Source organism: Aythya fuligula, unplaced genomic scaffold (assembly GCF_009819795.1).
Source record: "Aythya fuligula isolate bAytFul2 unplaced genomic scaffold, bAytFul2.pri scaffold_58_arrow_ctg1, whole genome shotgun sequence".
In the NCBI taxonomy this organism is placed as follows: Eukaryota; Metazoa; Chordata; class Aves; order Anseriformes; family Anatidae; genus Aythya; species Aythya fuligula.
Genome location: NW_022473994.1, coordinates 1,483 through 20,099, shown reverse-complemented (window position 1 = coordinate 20,099; position 18,617 = coordinate 1,483). Strand labels below are relative to the sequence as shown.

At 55.9% G+C, this 18,617-nt stretch overlaps 2 protein-coding genes across 2 annotated transcripts; both read left to right on the top strand.

Annotated features, from left to right (window-relative positions):
• Nucleotides 1-6,281: 6,281 nt before the first annotated feature.
• LOC116501647 (IgGFc-binding protein-like) lies at nucleotides 6,282-9,825 on the top strand. Its single transcript, XM_032207236.1, has 3 exons — nucleotides 6,282-6,472; nucleotides 8,494-8,778; nucleotides 9,728-9,825. The coding sequence occupies exons 1-3, from the start codon at nucleotides 6,305-6,307 to the stop codon at nucleotides 9,728-9,730; spliced, it is 456 nt and encodes a 151-aa protein (XP_032063127.1). The 5' UTR covers nucleotides 6,282-6,304; the 3' UTR covers nucleotides 9,731-9,825.
• A 1,395-nt stretch (nucleotides 9,826-11,220) lies between these two features.
• Nucleotides 11,221-18,334, top strand: LOC116501648 (sushi, nidogen and EGF-like domain-containing protein 1; the record flags this gene model as incomplete). Its single annotated transcript, XM_032207237.1, has 5 exons — nucleotides 11,221-11,270; nucleotides 12,734-12,789; nucleotides 14,118-14,263; nucleotides 16,761-17,048; nucleotides 18,182-18,334. Coding segments are annotated over exons 1-5 (654 nt in total), but the record flags the coding sequence as incomplete, so codon positions are not given.
• Nucleotides 18,335-18,617: the final 283 nt, after the last annotated feature.

Below are 18,617 nucleotides of genomic sequence, written 5' to 3'. Positions count from 1 at the left end.
TTTGCATGGAGGAATTGGGGTGTGCATGCACGGAGGGATTTGGGTTTCCATGCACAAAAGGATTTGGGGTCTACATGAAAAGTCTGGGTTTTGCATGCATGATTTGGGCATGATTTCTACAGGATTTGGGAATTGCGGGAAGGGATTTGGGGTCACGTTTCTGCAGGGTTTTGGAATTGCAGGAAGGAATTTGGGGTCACATTTCTGTAAGGTTTAGGGATTGCAGGGAGGGATTCGGGGCTTGCATTTTTGCAGGAGTTTGGAATTGCAGGAAGGGATTTGGGCTCACATCTCTGCAGGGTTTGGGGATTGCAGGAAGGGATTTGGGTTTGCATTTTTGCAGGGCTTTGGAATTGCAAGAAGGGCTCAAATTTCTGCAGGGCTTTGGGATTTCAGGGAGGGATTTGGGCTCACATTTCTGGAGTGTTTTGGAATTGCAGGAAGGAATTTGGGGTCACATTTCTGCAAGGTTTAGGGGTTGCAGGAAGGGATTTGGGGCTTGCATTTTTGAAGGGTTTGGGGATTGCATGAAGGAATTTTGGGTTACATTTCTGTATGGTTTTGGAATTGCAGAGAGGGATTTTAGCTCGTATTTCTGCAGGGTTTTGGAATTTCAGGACGGGATTTGCGCTCACATTTCTGGAGTGTTTGGGGACTGCAGGAAGGGATTTGGGTTTGCATTTCTGCAATGTTTTGGAATTGCAAGGAGGGATTTTGGGCTCACATCTCTGCAGGGTTTTGGAATTGCAAGAAGGGGTTTGGGCTCACATCTCTGCAGGATTCCGGGGATTGCAGGGAGGGCTTTGAGCACAGACAAACGTGAGACCCTGCACCCGTTTTGCCCCCCACTTTGCAGGTCCCGTCTGCCCCCCGAACCAACACTACGAGCTCTGCGGCTCCTCCTGCCCGGCCACGTGCCAGGGCCAGACGGAGGACGAAGGCTGCGACGAGTCGTCCCCGTGCACCGAGGGCTGCTTCTGCGACGCCGGCTTCTTGCAGAGCGGCGACCGCTGCGTCCCCCTGGCCCGCTGCGGCTGCTTGCACGACGGCCGCTACTACCAGCGGGGCGAGGACTTCTTCTCCTGCCCCCGCTGCAGCCAGCGCTGCACCTGCAAAGGGGACGGGGAGGTGGAGTGCAAAGAGGCGAGCTGCGGCGAGGGCGAGACGTGCACGGTGCAGGACGGGGTGCGGGGCTGCTACCCCAGCAGCTGCGGGCGCTGCGAGGTGCTGGGCGCCGCGTCTTTCCGCACCTTGGACGGGCGCACGCTGCGTTTTGCTGGCTCCTGCACCTACACCCTGGCGGCGGCCGAGGACGCGGGTCCCGAGGTGGAGCTGGTGCCCTTCATGGTGCGGGTGCAGAAGGATCACAGGGGGCCGGAGCCGCTCACCCAGCAGCTGCTGATCACCGTGCACGGCGTCACCATCAGCATGAGCCGGGGGAAGCAGTGGGAGGTGAAGGTGAGGGGCCGGGGGTTGGTGCAAGGGGTCCGTGAGCCCCCGGGGGTGCTGCTTGGGCTCCTGCCGCCCTGTCGTGGTCATGCGTGCACCCAAAGGTGCTGCTTGGAGGTGGAGAACTTGTGCATCTTGTTGCAGTGCTCTTGCAGCCCTGTTCTGCGTGCAACCCCATTTCAGGCTGCAGAGCACGCAAACCCCATTTTAGATGCAAACTCCCTTTTAAATGCAAATCTGTTTTAAATGCAAACCCCATTTTAGTTGCAGAGCAGAGCATGCAACTTCCCCTTTCGCTGCAACCCCATTTCGGGTTGCAAAGCGTGCAAATGGGGCTTGCATTTAAAATTCTGTGATTCCATGGGGTTTTAGGTCGCAGAGCATGCAATCCCCTTTTTAGCTGCAATCCCATTTCAGGTTGCAGAGGATGTGACCCCTCATTTTAAATGCAACCTCCCATTTTACATGTAAAGCCCATTTTAGGTCGCAGAGCAGAGCATGCAACCCTCCCTTTAGCTGCAACCCCATTTTGGGTTGCAAAGCGTGCAAAAGAGGCTTGCTTTTAAAATTCTGTGATTCCGTGGGGTTTTAGGTCGCAGAGCATGCAATTCTCACTTCAGCTGCAACCCTACTTCAGGTTGCAGAGGATGTGACCCTGCATTTTAAATGCAACCTCCCATTTTAAATGTAAAGCCCATTTTAGGTTGCAGAGCATGCAACCCTCCCTTTAGCTGCAACCCCATTTCGGGTTGCAAAGCGTGCAAATGGGGCTTGCATTTAAAATTCTGTGATTCCGTGGGGTTTTAGGTCGCAGAGCATGCAATCCCCACTTTAGCTGCAACCCCATTTCAGGCTGCAGAGCACACAAACCCCACTTTAAATGCAAACTCCCTTTTAAATGCAAATCTATTTTAAATGCAAACCCCATTTTGGTTGCAGAGCACGCAATCCTCTCTTTCCCTGCAACCCCACTTCAGGCTGCAGAGGGCACGAACCCCATTTTAAATGCAAACCCTACTTCCAACGCAACCCAAACTTTCCCTGCAACCCCATTTCAAGCTGCAGACCGCCCCCCAAACCCCCTCAACCCCCCGGGATGCCCACCCTGACGCCCCCTTTTCTCCCCTTCCCCATTTGCAGGTGGACGGCGAGCGGCACCTCCTGCCCCTGACGCTGGCGGGGGGCGCGGTGACGGTGACGCAGGAGGGGGCCCACCAGGTGCTGCGGGCGCAGGGGGGGCTCAAGCTGCTCTACGACACCGTCTCCTACGTCCTGCTCACCCTCCCCGCCTCCTACCGCCACCACACCGGCGGCCTCTGCGGCAACTTCGACGGCGACGCCGCCAACGACGCCGCCGACCCGGAGGAGCTGGGGAGCAGCTGGGGCATCCCCGTCCGGGGTTGCACGCACGGCTCGCAGCCGGAACCCTGTCCCCAAAGCAAACCCGAGCTCTGCAGCTTGCTGGAGGACGAGACGGGGCCCTTCGGGGGGTGCCACAAGGTGGTGGCGCCCTGGGAGCATGCGGCTAGCTGCGCGCAGGAGGGCTGCGGCAAGGCGGGCGGCGCGGAGCTGTGCAGGGTCTTGCAGGCCTACGCCGCCGCCTGCCAGGCCGCCGGCGGGGAGCTGCAGGAGTGGAGGGAGGCAGCCAAGTGCCGTGAGTGGGCGTGGGGGGAGGCGGTTCCGAAAAGGGGGGAGCTGTTGCATGCAGCAGTTGTTTCGTCCCCTGGTTTGCACGCCGTTGCATGCAGAGGTTCTGCGGTTTGCACATGGTTGCATGCACTCTTCCTGCTGAGTTTGCATGCAATTGAAAGCGCCAGTTTTGCAGAGTTTGCACACAGTTGCATTAAGCAGTTTTGCAGAGTTTGCACATGGTCGCATGCACCAGTGCTTGCGTATTTATTTTTCTTTTTTCCCATGCCAGCAGCTGCATGCAGCAGCAGCCTAGTTCCCTGGTTTGCACGCCATTGCATGCAGAGGTTCTGTGGTTTGCACATGGTTGCATGCCCTTTTTTGTGCAGAGGTTGCATGCACCAATTTGGCAGAGTTTGCATGCCAACACGTGTTCTGCAGAATTTGCACGTGATTGCATGTACTTGTTCTGCAGAGCTTGCATGCAATTGAACGCACCAGTTCTGTGAAGTTTGCACACAGTTGTGTGCTGCAGTTTTGCAGAGTTTGCACGCAGTTGCATGCACCAGTGCTTGTTTGTTTGTTTTTTTCCCCTGTGCCAGCAGCTGCATGCAGCAGCAGCTTAGTTCCATGGATTTGCACGCCGTTGCATGCAGAGCTTCTGCAGTTTGCACATGGTTGCATGCACTTTTTTTTTTTCTGCAGAGTTTGCATGCAGTTGCATGTGCCAATTTGGCAGAGTTTGCATGCCACCACATACACTTGTTTTGCAGAGTTTGCACGTGATTGCATGTACTTGTTCTGCAGAGTTTGCATGCAATTGAACACACCAGTTCTGTGAAGTTTGCACACAGTTGCATGCAGCAGTTTTGCAGAGTCTGCAAATTATTGCACGCACTTCTTCTGCCGAGTTTGTGTGCAGTTGCATGCAGCAGTTTTGCAGAGCTTGCACACAATTGCATGCACCAGTGCTTGTGGTTTTTATTGTGTGCCAGCAGCTGCATGCAGCAGCAGTTTAATTCCACAGTTTGCACACAGTTCTGCAGAGTTTTCACACCATTATCTGCAGAGACACTTGCATTTTTCTAAGAATGTGAGCAGTTGCATGCAGCAACAGCTTGGTGCCACATTTTGCACGCATTACCGTGCAGCAATGCTTGCATATTTTAGTGCCAGCAGTTGCATGCAGCAGCAGTTTGGTTCTGCAGGGCTTGCAAGCAGTTGCATGCAGCAGTGACTGCATTTTTGCACGGGTCAAACCACTTGCAGGGGTTCCTGTTTGCAAGCAGCAGAGTCAAATGTCTGCAAGTGAGGAAGTGTTTGCATGCAGCAATGTAAATTTACTTTTGCTGATTTTTTGCATGGGGAAGCAAACGCATGCAGCAATTTTAAATCGTCACGAGGGGTCGAGCAGTTGCATGCTGCAGTCCTTTAGGCCTTGCAAACTTTTGCAAGGGGGAAAAAGGTGGCTGCGTCAATAATTTGTTGGTATATGGAAAAATTTGCAGAGGGAAAACACCTTGCATGGAATTTGGGGGAAGCTTTTGCTAGGGAGAAGCAGCCTGCACGCAGCCTTGTCTTTTGGGCACGAACAAATCTTGCAACACATTCGGGTGCTTTTGTGGGGGGAGAGGAAGAAAATAAGCAAAAAATGGCAAAATTTGGAGCTTTTCTTTCTGCTTTTCCCCCTGCCAGCGCTCTCCTGCCCTCCCGACAGCCACTACGAGCTCTGTGCCCGCACTTGTGACCAGACGTGCGCCAGCCTCTCCGCCGGCAGCAGCTGCACCAGCAAGTGCTTCGAGGGCTGCCAGTGCGACGAGGGCTTCGTCTTCAACGGGGGCGAGTGCGTCCCCATGGAGTCCTGCGGGTGCATGCACCGCGGCCGCTTCTTCGAGGTGGGTGCTGCTGGGTGCTCGAACGGGCGGCTTTGCACCTTTGTAGGTGCTGTGGGTGCTTGCAGCCTTGCAAAGGGAGTGGTGCAGCATTGCACGCCCTGTGGGTGCTTGCATTTTGCACCGGCAGCTTTGCACCACTGTGGGTGTTTGCAGCCTTTGCAAGGCAGAACCCCATTGCATGCAGCTTTTTTCCATTTTTTGCACCCTTTGCAAAGGAAAAATTTTATTTGCATGCATCTTTCTCCCACTTTTGCACCCTTTACAAGGCAGAACCCCTCTGCATACTGCGTTTCCTTCATTTTCTTTGCAATTTTTGCAAGGCAGAACCCTGTTGCATGCAGCTTTTTTCCATTTTTGCACCCTTTGCAAAGGAAAAAAATTGCTTGCATGCAGCTTTCTCCCATTTTTACACCCTTAGCAAGCCAGAACCCCATTGCATGCTGCATTTCTTTCCTTTTCTTTGCAACCTTTACAAGTCAGAACCCTGTTGCATGCAGCTTTTTTCCCGTTTTGCATCCTTTGCAAGGAAAAAATGCTTATATGCTTCTTTCTTCCATTTTTGCACCCTTTACAAGGCAGAACCCCATTGCATACTGCATTTCCTTCATTTTCTTTGCACCCTTTACAAGGCAGAACCCCATTGCATGCTGCATTTATTTCCTTTTCTCTGCACCCTTAGCAAGTCAGAACCCTGTTGCATGCAGCGTTTTCCCATTTTTGCACCCTTTGCAAAGGAAAAATTTTGTTTGCATGCATCTTTCTCCCATTTTTGCACCCTTTACAAGGCAGAACCCCATTGCATGCTGCATTTATTTCCTTTTCTCTGCACCCTTAGCAAGTCAGAACCCTGTTGCATGCAGCTTTTTTCCATTTTTGCACCCTTTGCTAAGGAAAAAATTTGCTTACATGCAACTTTCTCCCATTTTTACACCCTTAGCAAGCCAGAACCCTGTTGCATGCATCTTCTTTTCATTTTTTTTCACTCTTTTCAAGGGCAAAAACTGCTTGCACGCATCTTTCTCCCATTTTTGCACCCATAGCAAGGCAGAACGCCGTCGCGTGCTGCATTTTCAGCCCCCCCAAAAGGATTTTACCACCCTAACCGCCCCCTTCCCGCCCCGCAGATCGCCGAGACCATCCTCTCCGCCGACTGCAGCGAGAGCTGCACGTGCCGGGCGGCGGGCGGCATGCTGTGCCAACCGGCCGGCTGCCCCTTCGGCCAAGTCTGCGGCACGCGCGACGGCGTCCGCGGGTGCGTGGAGCAGCCCGGCCGTTGCACCCTGGTCCCCGCCACCCGTTTCGCCTCCTTCGACGGGGCCACCGGAGCCACCATGGCCATTGGCAACTACGTGGTGACCTCGCTTTGCAACCCCGGCCATCCCCAGTGGTTCCGGCTCTTGGTTGACGTCGGGGAGGTTGAGGACCGGCCGGTCGTGGTGGCCCTCCACTTCTTCGGTGGTTCGTCTTTCATCACCATCAAGAGGGACAAGAAGATTTGGGTAGGTTGAATCCACCCCAAAAATCCCCCCGGTGTCAGCCCGGCCCTTCATTGGAACCAAATTTGGTGGGTTTTCCATCAATATTTTGCAAGGGGCACCGGTTTCGTGCAAGGCTTCATCCCGCCGTCATCAGGAGATCTTCATCCTTCAGCTCATCCCTTCATTTTAACCCAAATTTCCTTCTTTCCACCAATTTACTCCAGGAGAAACACCCATGGGTGCCGCTCTTCACCCCACCATCATCGCAAGATGGTCATGTATTGGCCTGTCCCTCAATTTTAACCAAAACCATATTTTTTTTCATTGGTTTATTGCAAGAGAAGGACACCCATGTGTTGTTCTTCATCCCGCCATCACCATAGGATTGCCACACAGCTCTACCACCCATCATTTTTACCAAAATCGCCTTCTTTCCTCCAATTTATTGCAGAGGAAACATCCATGGGTGCCATCCTTCATCACAAGATGTCCACGCATTGGTTTGTCCCTCCATTTTAACCAAATCAATGTCTTCTTCCACCAATATTGCAAGTGAAGGACCCCCACATTTTTGTCCTTCATCCCACCACCAAGAGATCTCCATGCAGCTGCCCAGCCCTTTATTTTGACCCAAAATGCCTTTTTTTTCCACCAATTTGGGGGGCCTGGCCTCCATCCCGGCCAAAATCTCCGACTGGTTGACCATTTTTGAGGCCAAAAACACCAAATAACTTAACTAAACCCCATCAAATTTGAGGGATTTCACCCTATTTTAGGCTCCCCAAGAATGGTGGTGAGGGAAAACCAATTCCTCAACTTTTTCTCCCCAAAATTTGAGGTTAATTCATGGAGGTGTTGTGTTCTACCCGCTTCTCTCTCCTTCAGGTCAACGGGGTCCCAGCCTCCATCCTGGCCAAAATCTCCGACCGGTTGACCATTTTTGAGGCCAAGAACACCACATGACTCAACTAAAAGCCCTCAAATTTAAGGGATTTCACCCTATTTTAGGCTCCCTAAGAATGGTGGGATGGAAAACCAATTCCCCAACTATTTCTCCCCAAAATTTGAGGTTAACTAATTGAGGTGTTGTGTTCTACCCGCTTCTCTCTCCTTCAGGTCAACGGGGTCCCGGCCTCCATCCCGGCTGAAATCTCTGACCGGTTGACCATTTTTGAGGCCAAGAACACCACATGACTCAACTAAGAGCCCTCAAATCAAGGGATTTCACCCCATTTTAGGCTCCCCCACTATAATAGAGTGGAAGAACCAATTCCCCATCTATTTCTCCCCAAAATTTGAGGTTAACTCATTGAGGCGTTGTGTTCTACCCGCTTCTCTGTCCTTCAGGTCAACGGGGTCCCGGCCTCTATCCCGGCCAAAATCTCCAACTGGTTGACCATTTTTGAGGCCAAAAACACCAAATAACTTAACTAAACCCCATCAAATTTGAGGGATTTCACCCTATTTTAGTCTCCCCAAGAATGGTGGTGAGGGAAACCCAATTCCCCATCTATTTCTCCCCAAAATTTGAGGTTAACCCATTGAGGCGTTGTGTTCTACCCACTTCTCTCTCCTTCAGGTCAACGGGGTCCCGGCCTCCATCTTGGCCGAAATCTCTGACCGGTTGACCATTTTTGAGGCCAAGAACACCACATGACTCAACTAAAAGCCCTCAAATCAAGGGATTTCACCCCATTTTAGGCTCCCCCTCTATAATAGAGTGGAAGAAGCAATTCCCCATCTATTTCTCCCCAAAATTTGAGGTTAACTCATTGAGGCGTTGTGTTCTACCCGCTTCTCTCTCCTTCAGGTCAACGGGGTCCCGACCTACATCCCGGCCAAAATCTCCAACTGGTTGACCTTTTTTGAGGCCAAAAACACCAAATAACTTAACTAACCCCCATCAAATTTGAGGGATTTCACCCTATTTTAGGCTCCCCAAGAATGGTGGGGAGGGAAAACCAATTTCCTATCCATTTCTCCCCAAAATTTGAGGTTAACTCATGGAGGCGTTGTGTTCTACCCCCTTCTCTCTCCTTCAGGTCAACGGGGTCCCGGCCTCCATCCCGGCCGAAATCTCCGGCCAGTTGACCGTCTACGAGTCCGAGAACACCGTGTGGCTCTCCCAAAAATCCGCCGTCCTCATCGGCCTCAGCCCCGCCGGCGAGGTGACGGTGACGGTCCCCAAGGAGATGAGCAAGCTCCTCTGCGGCCTGTGCGGCAACTACGACGCCGACGCGGCCAACGACCTCCGTGGCCCCGATGGGGGTTTGGTGGCCAACATGGCGGCAGCCATGAAGGCCTGGAGAGCGCCCGACTTCACCCACGTGAGCGTCCCCCACGGGTGACAACGCTGGGAGGCTTTTTTTGGGGAGATTCGGGGTGATATTGGTAGTGTTTGGTTGCGGCCTTGTAGGCCGCAGTGCCGCCATCTTGGAGAAGGGCCCATGAGTTGGTCAAAACCCTTCAGATTAACCAAAATTGTCCTTTTTTTCTCTACAAATTTTTGTAGAAGGAAGTAGCAACAGGAGTTGTCCTTCATCCCACCATCATCCTGACCCTTCAGATGAATCAAAATTGCCTTTTTTCCCTCAATTTGCTGCAAGGGAAGCCCATAGAGCTGCCATCCTCCACCCCTTATCACCAAAAGATATCCATGCAAAATTAACCAAAATTGTCCTTTTTCCCCACCACTTTCATGGAAGGGAAGCACCCAGGTGGGCTGCCATCACCAGGAGCTGCCAATCCCTTCATTTTGACCAAAATTGTTTGGTTTTCCCCCAGTTTCAAGCACGGCAGATACCCATGGGTATTGCCAATAGCCCGCTGTTCATCAGCCTATCCCTTCAGATTTACCAAAATTGGCTTTTTTCCATCAGTTTCACACAAAAGAAGCAGTTGTCAGTTATCCTACTAGCAGCAGTTCGTCTTCATATGTCAGCTTATCCCTTTAGATTAACCAAAAATCATGTTTTTCTCCCCATAAATTTAACACAAGGAGAACCCCCACAGACTGTAGACCATATTAACCAAAATCCTCTTTTCTCCCCCCAGAATCAAGCCCTTTGGGGTTTGCAATGAATGGCTTGGTTCATCAGCACCAAAAGGGGGAGAAACGGGGGGGAAGAGCCTAAACTGAGGGGGGGGGGGGGGGAATAAAAAGAGGAGAAAAAGAAAGAGAAAAGGGAGTAAAAAACTGAAAATGAGCAAAAGAACTGAAAAAGGGGTTAATTAATGTGGGTTTTTCTCTCTTTTTTTTTTTTTTCTTTAACCCAGTGACGCAGAGAGACAGAAATGTCACGCCTTGCCCCTGAGGCCACAGCGTAACAAAAAGCCGGCTTTTAACCCAAACCAGGCCTTTTTCTCCCCAGAACTACAGGGTTTTGTTTTTGCAATAAAATGGCTGAAATTAAGGAGAAAAAAAAAAAAAAAAAAGTATTTTTTTTTTTTTTAAAAAGGGGCAGGCTTAGGGTAAAAGGGGGTTGGGTGGAGGGGGGGGGGGGGGACCGGATGCCTGGATCCCATGGGTGGGGGGGGGGGGACCCGGATGCCTGGGTCCCCTGCCAGCCCTTTGGTGCCCCAGGCACCTCCTGTCCCCCCCCCGAGGTGTCCCCGTCCCCCCCCCTCAGTCAATATTTCCCGTCACGGCCACCACGTCATTGTCACCTCCCGTGGCATTGTCACCTCCCTGCCCATGGCCCCAGGGCACCCCCTTGGGGGTGTGTGTGGGGGGGTGACACCCGGACATCTGGGTCCCCTTGGAGGGGGGTGGCACGTGTGTCCCCTGGGGGGGGGGGTGACAATTTGGTCCCTTGGGGGGGGTGACATCCAGACGTGTGGGTCCCCTGGGAGGGGGGGTGGCACCTGGGGACCCTTAGGAGTGGGGGTGGCACTTGGGGACCCTGGGGGGGTGACAATTTGGTCCCTGGGGGGGTGACACCCGGACACTGGGATCCCCTTGGGGTGAGGGGTGGCACCTGGGTCCCCCGAGGGGGTGGCCACGTGTCCCTGTCCCCCCCCCAGTCCCGGATGCGTCCCCAGTGCCAGGAGGGATACTGGGAACCGCCACTGGCATCGCCCCGGGCCACCGCTGTCCCTCCCAGTATGTCCCAGTTGGCACCGGTTCCCATCTTCCCACTCCAAAGGTGTCGCGGTTCCCACCCCCCCATTTAACCCCAGGGTGTCCTGGCTACGTCCCAGTTATCCCCCAGTTTGTCCCAGTCCACTCCCAGTTATCCCCCAGTTTGTCCCAGTCCGCTCCCAGTGTCCCCAGTTATCTCCCAGTTCACTCCCAGTGACCCATCCTCTTTCATTATGTCCCAGTCCTCCCAGTACATCCCAGTGATCCTCAGTAGCCCCAGTTCCTCCAAGCCCCCCCCCCAGTATGTCCCAGTTCCACCCCCCTCTATGTCCCCAGTGCCTCCCAGTACCTCCCAGTGTCCCCCACCCCTCCCAATATGTCCCAATTCACCCCTCCAGTATCACCCCCAGCGTCCCCAGTCCCTCCCAGTATATCCCAGTCCCTCACAGCACCCCCTCCAGTCCTCCCAGTCCCTCCCAGTTCCCCCCCCAACACAGTGTCCCCAATCCACCCTAGTGCCCCCCCTCCCCTTTGGCTCCCCCAGTCCCTCCCAGTACATCCCAGTGTCCCCAGTGCCGTGGGAACGGAGGCGGAACCGCCCCGGGGCTCTGGGAGGTGCCCCCCCCGTCCCCCCCCTCCCCCCCCCCCCTTGTCCCTGTCCCTTGTCCCCGTCCCCTCCCAGGGGATAAATCAGCTCCGGGCCACCCCAGTGGGCACCAGTGGCACCATGGCACTGGGGTGAGTGGGGACACTGGGGGGGGACATTGGGGTTGGGGGGGGGGACAGGGACACCCATGGGGTCACCCTTAGGGACAGGGACACCCATGGGGACAAGGACACCCATGGGGACACCCCTGGGGACAGGGACACCCATGGGGACAGGGACATCCTTGGGGACACTTTTGGGGACAGGGACACCCATGGGACAGGGACACCCTTGGGGACACTTTTGGGGACAGGGACACCCATGGTGACACCCACAGGGACAGGGACACCCATGGGGATGGGGACACCCATGGGGTCACCCTTAGGGACAGGGACACCCATGGGGACAAGGACACCCATGGGGTCACCCTTGGGGACAGGGACACCCATGGGGATGGGGACACTTTTGGGGACAGGGACACCCATGGGGATAAGGACACCCATAGGGACGGGGACACCCTTGGGGTTGGGGACACTTTTGGGGACAGGGACACCCATGGGGACAAGGACACCCATGGGGATGGGGTCACCCATGGGGTCACCCTTAGGGACAGGGACACCCATGGGGACAGGGACACCCTTGGGGACACCCATGGGGATGGGGACACCCATGGGGACAGGGACACCCATGGGGTCACCCTTAGGGGTGGGGACACCCATGGGGACACTTTTGGGGACAGGGACACCCATGGGGACAGGGTCACCCTTTGGGATGGGGACACCCATGGGGATGGGGTCACCTTGGGGATGGGGACACCCTTGGGGACACTTTTGGGGACAGGGACACCCATGGGGTCACCCTTAGGGACAGGGACACCCATGGGGACAAGGACACCCATGGGGACACCCCTGGGGACAGGGACACCCATGGGGACAGGGACATCCTTGGGGACACTTTTGGGGACAGGGACACCCATGGGGACAAGGACACCCATGGGGACACCCCTGGGGACAGGGACACCCATGGGGACACCCATGGGGATGGGGACACCCATGGGGACAGGGACACCCATGGGGACACTTTTGGGGACAGGGACACCCATGGGGACAGGGTCACCCTTTGGGATGGGGACACCCATGGGGATGGGGTCACCTTGGGGATGGGGACACCCTTGGGGACACTTTTGGGGACAGGGACACCCATGGGGTCACCCTTAGGGACAGGGACACCCATGGGGACAAGGACACCCATGGGGTCACCCTTGGGGACAGGGACACCCATGGGGACACTTTTGGGGACAGGGACACCCATGCGACGGGGACACCAAGGGGATGGGGACACTTTTGGGGACAGGGACAGCCATGGGGACAAGGACACCCATGGGGATGGGGTCACCCATGGGGTCACCCTTAGGGACAGGGACACCCATGGGGACAGGGACACCCTTGGGGACACCCATGGGGATGGGGACACCCTTGGGGACAGGGACACCCTTGGGGACACCCCTGGGGACAAGGACACCCTTGGGGACACCCTCGGAACCGCCCCCACCCAGGTCCAGGCAGATGAAGGCTGCCCCCGTCCTCCTCCTCCTCCTCCTCGGCCACACGGGTGAGTGCGGGGGGACACCCTGGGGACATGGGGGGGACACCCTGGGGACATGGGGGGGACACCCTGGGGACGTGGGGGGGCACCCATGGGGCACCCGTGGGGTGTGGGAGGCTCCCAGGCCCATCTGGGGGGATACTGGGAGGTCCCAGAGCCATACTGGGAGGTTTTAAAGCCATACTGGGAGGTTTTAAAGCCATACTGGGAGGTCTTAAAGCCATACTGGGAGGTCCCAGTGTCATACTGGGAGGTCTCAGAGCCATACTGGGAGGTGCTGAGGTGACACCGGATGTCCCAGAGCCATACTGGGAGGTCCCAGGGCCATACTGGGAGGTTTTAAAGCCATACTGGGAGGTCCCAGTGTCATACTGGGAGGTCCCAGAGCCATACTGGGAGGTGCTGAGGTGACACTGGGGATCCCAAACCCATACTGGGAGGTCCCAGGGTGACCCTGGGAGTCCCAACCCCATACTGGGATGGTCTCTGGGTGACACTGGATGTCCCAAACCTATACTGGGATGGTCTCTGGGTGACACTGGGAGTCCCAAACCCATACTGGGATGGTCCAGGGGTGACACTGGATGACCCAAACCCATACTGGGAGGTCCCAGTGTGACACTGGGGGGTCTCAAACCCATACTGGGATAGTCCCGGGGTGACATTGGGGATCCCAACCCCATACTGGGATAATCCCAGGTGACCCTGGGGGTCCCAAACCCATACTGGGAGGTCCCAAGGTGGCACTGGGGGTCCCAAACCCATACTGGGATGGTCCCAGGGTGACACTGGGAGACCCAAACCCATACTGGGATGGTCCCAAGTTGACATTGGGAGTCCCAACCTCATACTGGGATGTTCCCAAGATGATACTGGTGGGTCCCAACCCCATACTGGGATGGTCCCGGGGTGACACTGGGGATCCCAAGCCCATACTGGGATAATCCCAGGTGACCCTGGGAGTCCCAAACCCATACTGGGGGGTCCCAAACCCATACTGGGATGGTCCCAGTGTAACACTGGGAGTCCCAAACCCATACTGGGATAGTCCCAAGTTGACACTGGGAGTCCCAACCCCATACTGGGATGGTCCCAGGGTGACACTGCGGGTCCCAAACCCATACTGGGATGGTCCCAGTGTAACACTGGGAGTCCCAAACCCATACTGGGATGGTCCCAGTGTAACACTGGATGTCCCAAACCCATACTGGGGAGTCAAGAGGTAACACTGGGAGTCCCAACCCCATACTGGGATATTCCCAAGATGATACTGGTGTTCCTGGGCCACCCCCCCCGGCCCGCTTTTTTTTGGTTTTTTTTTTGGGGTCCCCCAGGTGGGCGCCCCACGAGCGAGCTGCTCTACCCCTTCGGGCCGGAGGAGGGGGACGCGGCCACCCCCCGCGAGGACGACGGCATGAGCCCCGAAATCGCGCTGTGGGAAACCTTCTCCTTCTACGGGGTCCCCCACCGCTCCCTCTACGTGAGTGCCTGGGCCCCGGGGCATTGTGGGAAAGAGGGGGGCGGGGCGCTGGAGGGGGGGGCGGGGGGTTGGGGACACCGTTGGGGACACCGCGGGTGGGACGCCGTGGGTTTGGGTCACGTTGGTTGACGACGTCGTGGGTTGGAGGCGCCGTGGTTGGGGACATGACGGGTTTGGGGCGTCATGGTTGATGACGTCATGGGTTGGGGACGTCGTGGTTGGGGACATCGTGGTTGGGGACATCATGGTTGGGGACATCGTGGTTGGTGACACTATGAGTTTGGGTCATCATGGTTGATGACGTCATGAGTTGGGGTCGCCGTGGTTGGGGACATCGTGGTTGGGGACATCACGGGTTTGGGGCGTCATGGTTGATGACGTCATGAGTTGGGGTCACCATGGTTGGGGACATCATGGTTGGGGACATCATGGGTTTGGGTCATCATGGTTGATGACGTCATGAGTTGGGGACGTCATGGTTGGGGACATCATGGTTGGGGACACCATGAGTTGGGGCCACCATGGTTGATGACACCATGAGTTTGGGTCATCATGGTTGATGACATCATGACTTGGAGGTGCCATGGTTGGGGACATCATGGGTTTGGTGCGTCATGGTTGATGACGTCATGAGTTGGGGTCACCATGGTTGGGGACATCATGGTTGGGGACATCATGGGTTTGGGTCATCATGGTTGATGACGTCATGAGTTGGGGACGTCGTGGTTGGGGACATCGTGGTTGGGGACACCATGGTTGGGGACACCATGGTTGGGGTCATCATGGTTGACGCCACCATTAGTTGGGGACACCATGAGTAGGAGCCACCATGGTTGATGACGTCATGAGTTGGAGATGTCATGGTTGGGGACACCATGGTTGATGACATCATGAGTTCGGGCCATCATGGTTGATGACATCATGAGTTGATGACATCATGAGTTGGTGACACCATGAGTTGGGCCACCATGGTTGATGACACCATGAGTTTGGGTCATCATGGTTGATGACATCATGACTTGGAGGTGCCATGCTTGGGGACATCGTGGTTGGGGACATCATGGGTTTGGTCCATCATGGTTGATGACGTCATGAGTTGGGGACGCTATGGTTGGGGACATCATGGTTGGGGACACCATGGTTGGGGACATCATGAGTTTGGGTCATCATGGTTGATGACATCATGGGTTGGGGACGCTATGGTTGGGGACATCATGGTTGGGGACACCATGGGTTTGGGTCATCATGGTTGATGACGTCATGAGTTGGGGACATCATGGTTGATGACATCATGACTTGGAGGTGCCATGGTTGGGGACATCATGGGTTTGGTGCGTCATGGTTGATGACGTCATGAGTTGGGGTCACCATGGTTGGGGATGCCATGGTTGGGGACACCATGGGTTTGGGTCATCATGGTTGATGACGTCATGAGTTGGGGATGCCATGGTTGGGGACATCGTGGTTGGGGACACCATGGTTGATGACATCATGAGTTCGGGTCACCATGGTTGATGACGTCATGAGTTGGGGACGCCATGAGTTGGGCCACCATGGTTGATGACACCATGAGTTTGGGTCATCATGGTTGATGACATCATGGGTTGGCGACACCCTGGGTTGGGGACACCATGGTTGGGGACACCATGGTTGGGGACACCATGGTTGGTGACACTATGAGTTTGGGTCATCATGGTTGATGACGTCATGAGTTGGGGTCGCCGTGGTTGGGGACATCGTGGTTGGGGACATCACGGGTTTGGGGCGTCATGGTTGATGACGTCATGAGTTGGGGTCACCATGGTTGGGGACATCATGGTTGGGGACATCATGGGTTTGGGTCATCATGGTTGATGACGTCATGAGTTGGGGATGCCATGGTTGGGGACATCATGGTTGGGGACACCATGGTTGATGACACCATGAGTTTGGGTCATCATGGTTGATGACATCATGAGTTGGGGACGCCGTGGTTGGGGACATCGTGGTTGGGGACACCATGGTTGGGGTCATCGTGGTTGGGGTCATCATGGTTGACGCCACCATTAGTTGGGGACACCATTAGTTGGGGACACCATGGTTGGGGACACCATGGTTGGGGTCATCATGGTTGATGACGTCATTAGTTGATGACATCATGAGTTGGCGACACCATGGTTTGGGGACACCATGGTTGGGGTCATCATGGTTGAAGCCACCATTAGTTGGGGACACCATGAGTAGGAGCCACCATGGGTTGGGGACACCATGGTTGGGGACACCATGAGTTGGGGACACCATGGCTGATGACATCATGAGTTCGGGCCATCATGGCTGATGACGTCATGAGTTGGTGACACCATGAGTTGACGACACCATGGGTTGGGGACACCCTAACTGGTTGCCACCACGCTTGACCACGCCGCCACCGGTGTCCCCCACCATGACCGAGTGCCACCACGCTTGGTGACCACCCCCACCCATGGGTGCCACCAGCTGACCGCCACCTCTCCCGCAGGTGAACAACAACGGGGTGGTTTCCTTCGGGACGGGGGTCTCCGAATTCACCCCCAACCCCTTCCCCTTGCCCGGCCACCGTCCCTTCGTGGCCCCGTACTGGGCCGACGTGGACACCAGACTGGGAGGGGACGTCTTTTACCGGCAAACCCGGTCCCCGGAGCTGCTGGCCCGCTTGACCCGCGAGCTGGCCCCCGCCGTGCCCCCCACCGAGGAAGCCCCCAGCCCCACTTGGGCCTTCGTGGCCACCTGGGACCGCGTGGCCTTCTTCGGAGCCGCCTCTGATAAGGTGGGGACAGGGGGGGGACACGTGGGGACAAGGAGGGGACAAGGAGGGGACAAGGAGGGGACAAGGAGGGGACAGGGAGGGGATGAAAAGGGGGGGGTGAGAGGGGGCACGGGGAGGGGGTGGGGGGCGGTGGGGGGACGTCAGGGTGGGGGGTGGGGACACGGGATGGACATGAGGCTGGATATAGGGCACGGGGACACAAGGGGACAACGGGGACACGGGGGGACAACGGGGAGAGGGACAAGATGGTGCCGTGGATCCGGGAACCACGGTGACATGGTGACAGGGTGACACGGTGACAGGGTGACACGGTGATGCGGTAACGCGGTGACAGGTTGATAGGGTGACAGGGTGACACAGTGACATGGTAACAGGGTGACACAGTGAAGTGGTGACAGTGACAGGGTGACAGGGTGACATGGTTACAGGGTGACACAGTGACAGGGTGACACGGTGACAGGGTGACATGGTGACAGGGTGACAGGGTGACACGGTGATGTGGTGACAGTGACAGGTGACAGGGTGACATGGTGACACGGTGACACAGTGACAGGGTGACATGGTGACAGGGTGACAGGGTGACAGAGTGACAGGGTGATGCAGTGATGCAGTGATGCAGTGACAGGGTGACAGGGTGACAGGATGACGTGGTGACAGAGTGACAGGGTGATGCGGTGACACGGTGACACAGTGACATGGCGACACAGTGACAGGGTGACAAGGTGACAGGGTGATGCGGTGATGCAGTGACAGGGTGACAGGGTGACACGGTGACAGGGTGACAAGGTGACAGGGTGACAGGGTGACACAGTGACATAGTGACACAGTGACAGGGTGACATGGTGGTAGGGTGACACGGTGACACGGTGACACAGTGACATGGTAACAGGGTGACAGGGTGACAAGGTGACAGGGTGACAGGGTGACACAGTGACATAGTGACACAGTGACGGGGTGACAGGGTGACAAGGTGACAGGGTGACACGGTGATGAGGTGACACAGTGCCAGGGTGACAGGGTGACACGGTTACAGGGTGACACAGTGACAGGGTGACATGGTGACAGGGTGACAAGGTGACACGGTGACAGGGTGACATGGTGACATGGTGACAAGGTGCCACGTGTCCCCGCAGGTGAACACCTTCCAGGCCGTGCTGGCCACCGACGGTGTCACCTCCTTCATCATGCTCAACTACGGGGACATCCAGTGGACAACCGGCATCGCCAACCGGGGAGACCCCCACACCGGGCTGGGGGGCGTCCCGGCACAGGTGGGGACAGGGGGACAACGGGGGGGGACAGCGGGGGGGGACAGCGGGGACACCCCGACCCCAGGGGAGAGGTTTTGGGGGAGGAAAGGGGGTTTTGGGGAGGAAAGGGGGTTTGGGGGGAGGAAAGGGGGTTTGGGGTGAGTTAAGGGGATTTTGGTGAAGTTAAGGGGTTTGGGAAGAGTTAATGGGATTTTGGGGGAGGTAAGGGGGTTTGGGAAGAGGAAAGGGGATTTTGCTGAAGTTCAAGGGATTTGGGAAGATTTAAGGGAATTTTAGAGGAGTTAAGGGGTTTTGGGGG

Excerpts from the sequence above, each read along its gene's own strand:
- LOC116501647 (XM_032207236.1), top strand. The coding sequence starts at position 6,305 with ATGGCCATTGGCAACTACGTGGTGACCTCGCTTTGCAACCCCGGCCAT. Across the intron at positions 6,473-8,493 it reads AGAGGGACAAGAAGATTTGG|GTCAACGGGGTCCCGGCCTC; the intron begins GTAGGTTGAATC and ends TCTCTCCTTCAG.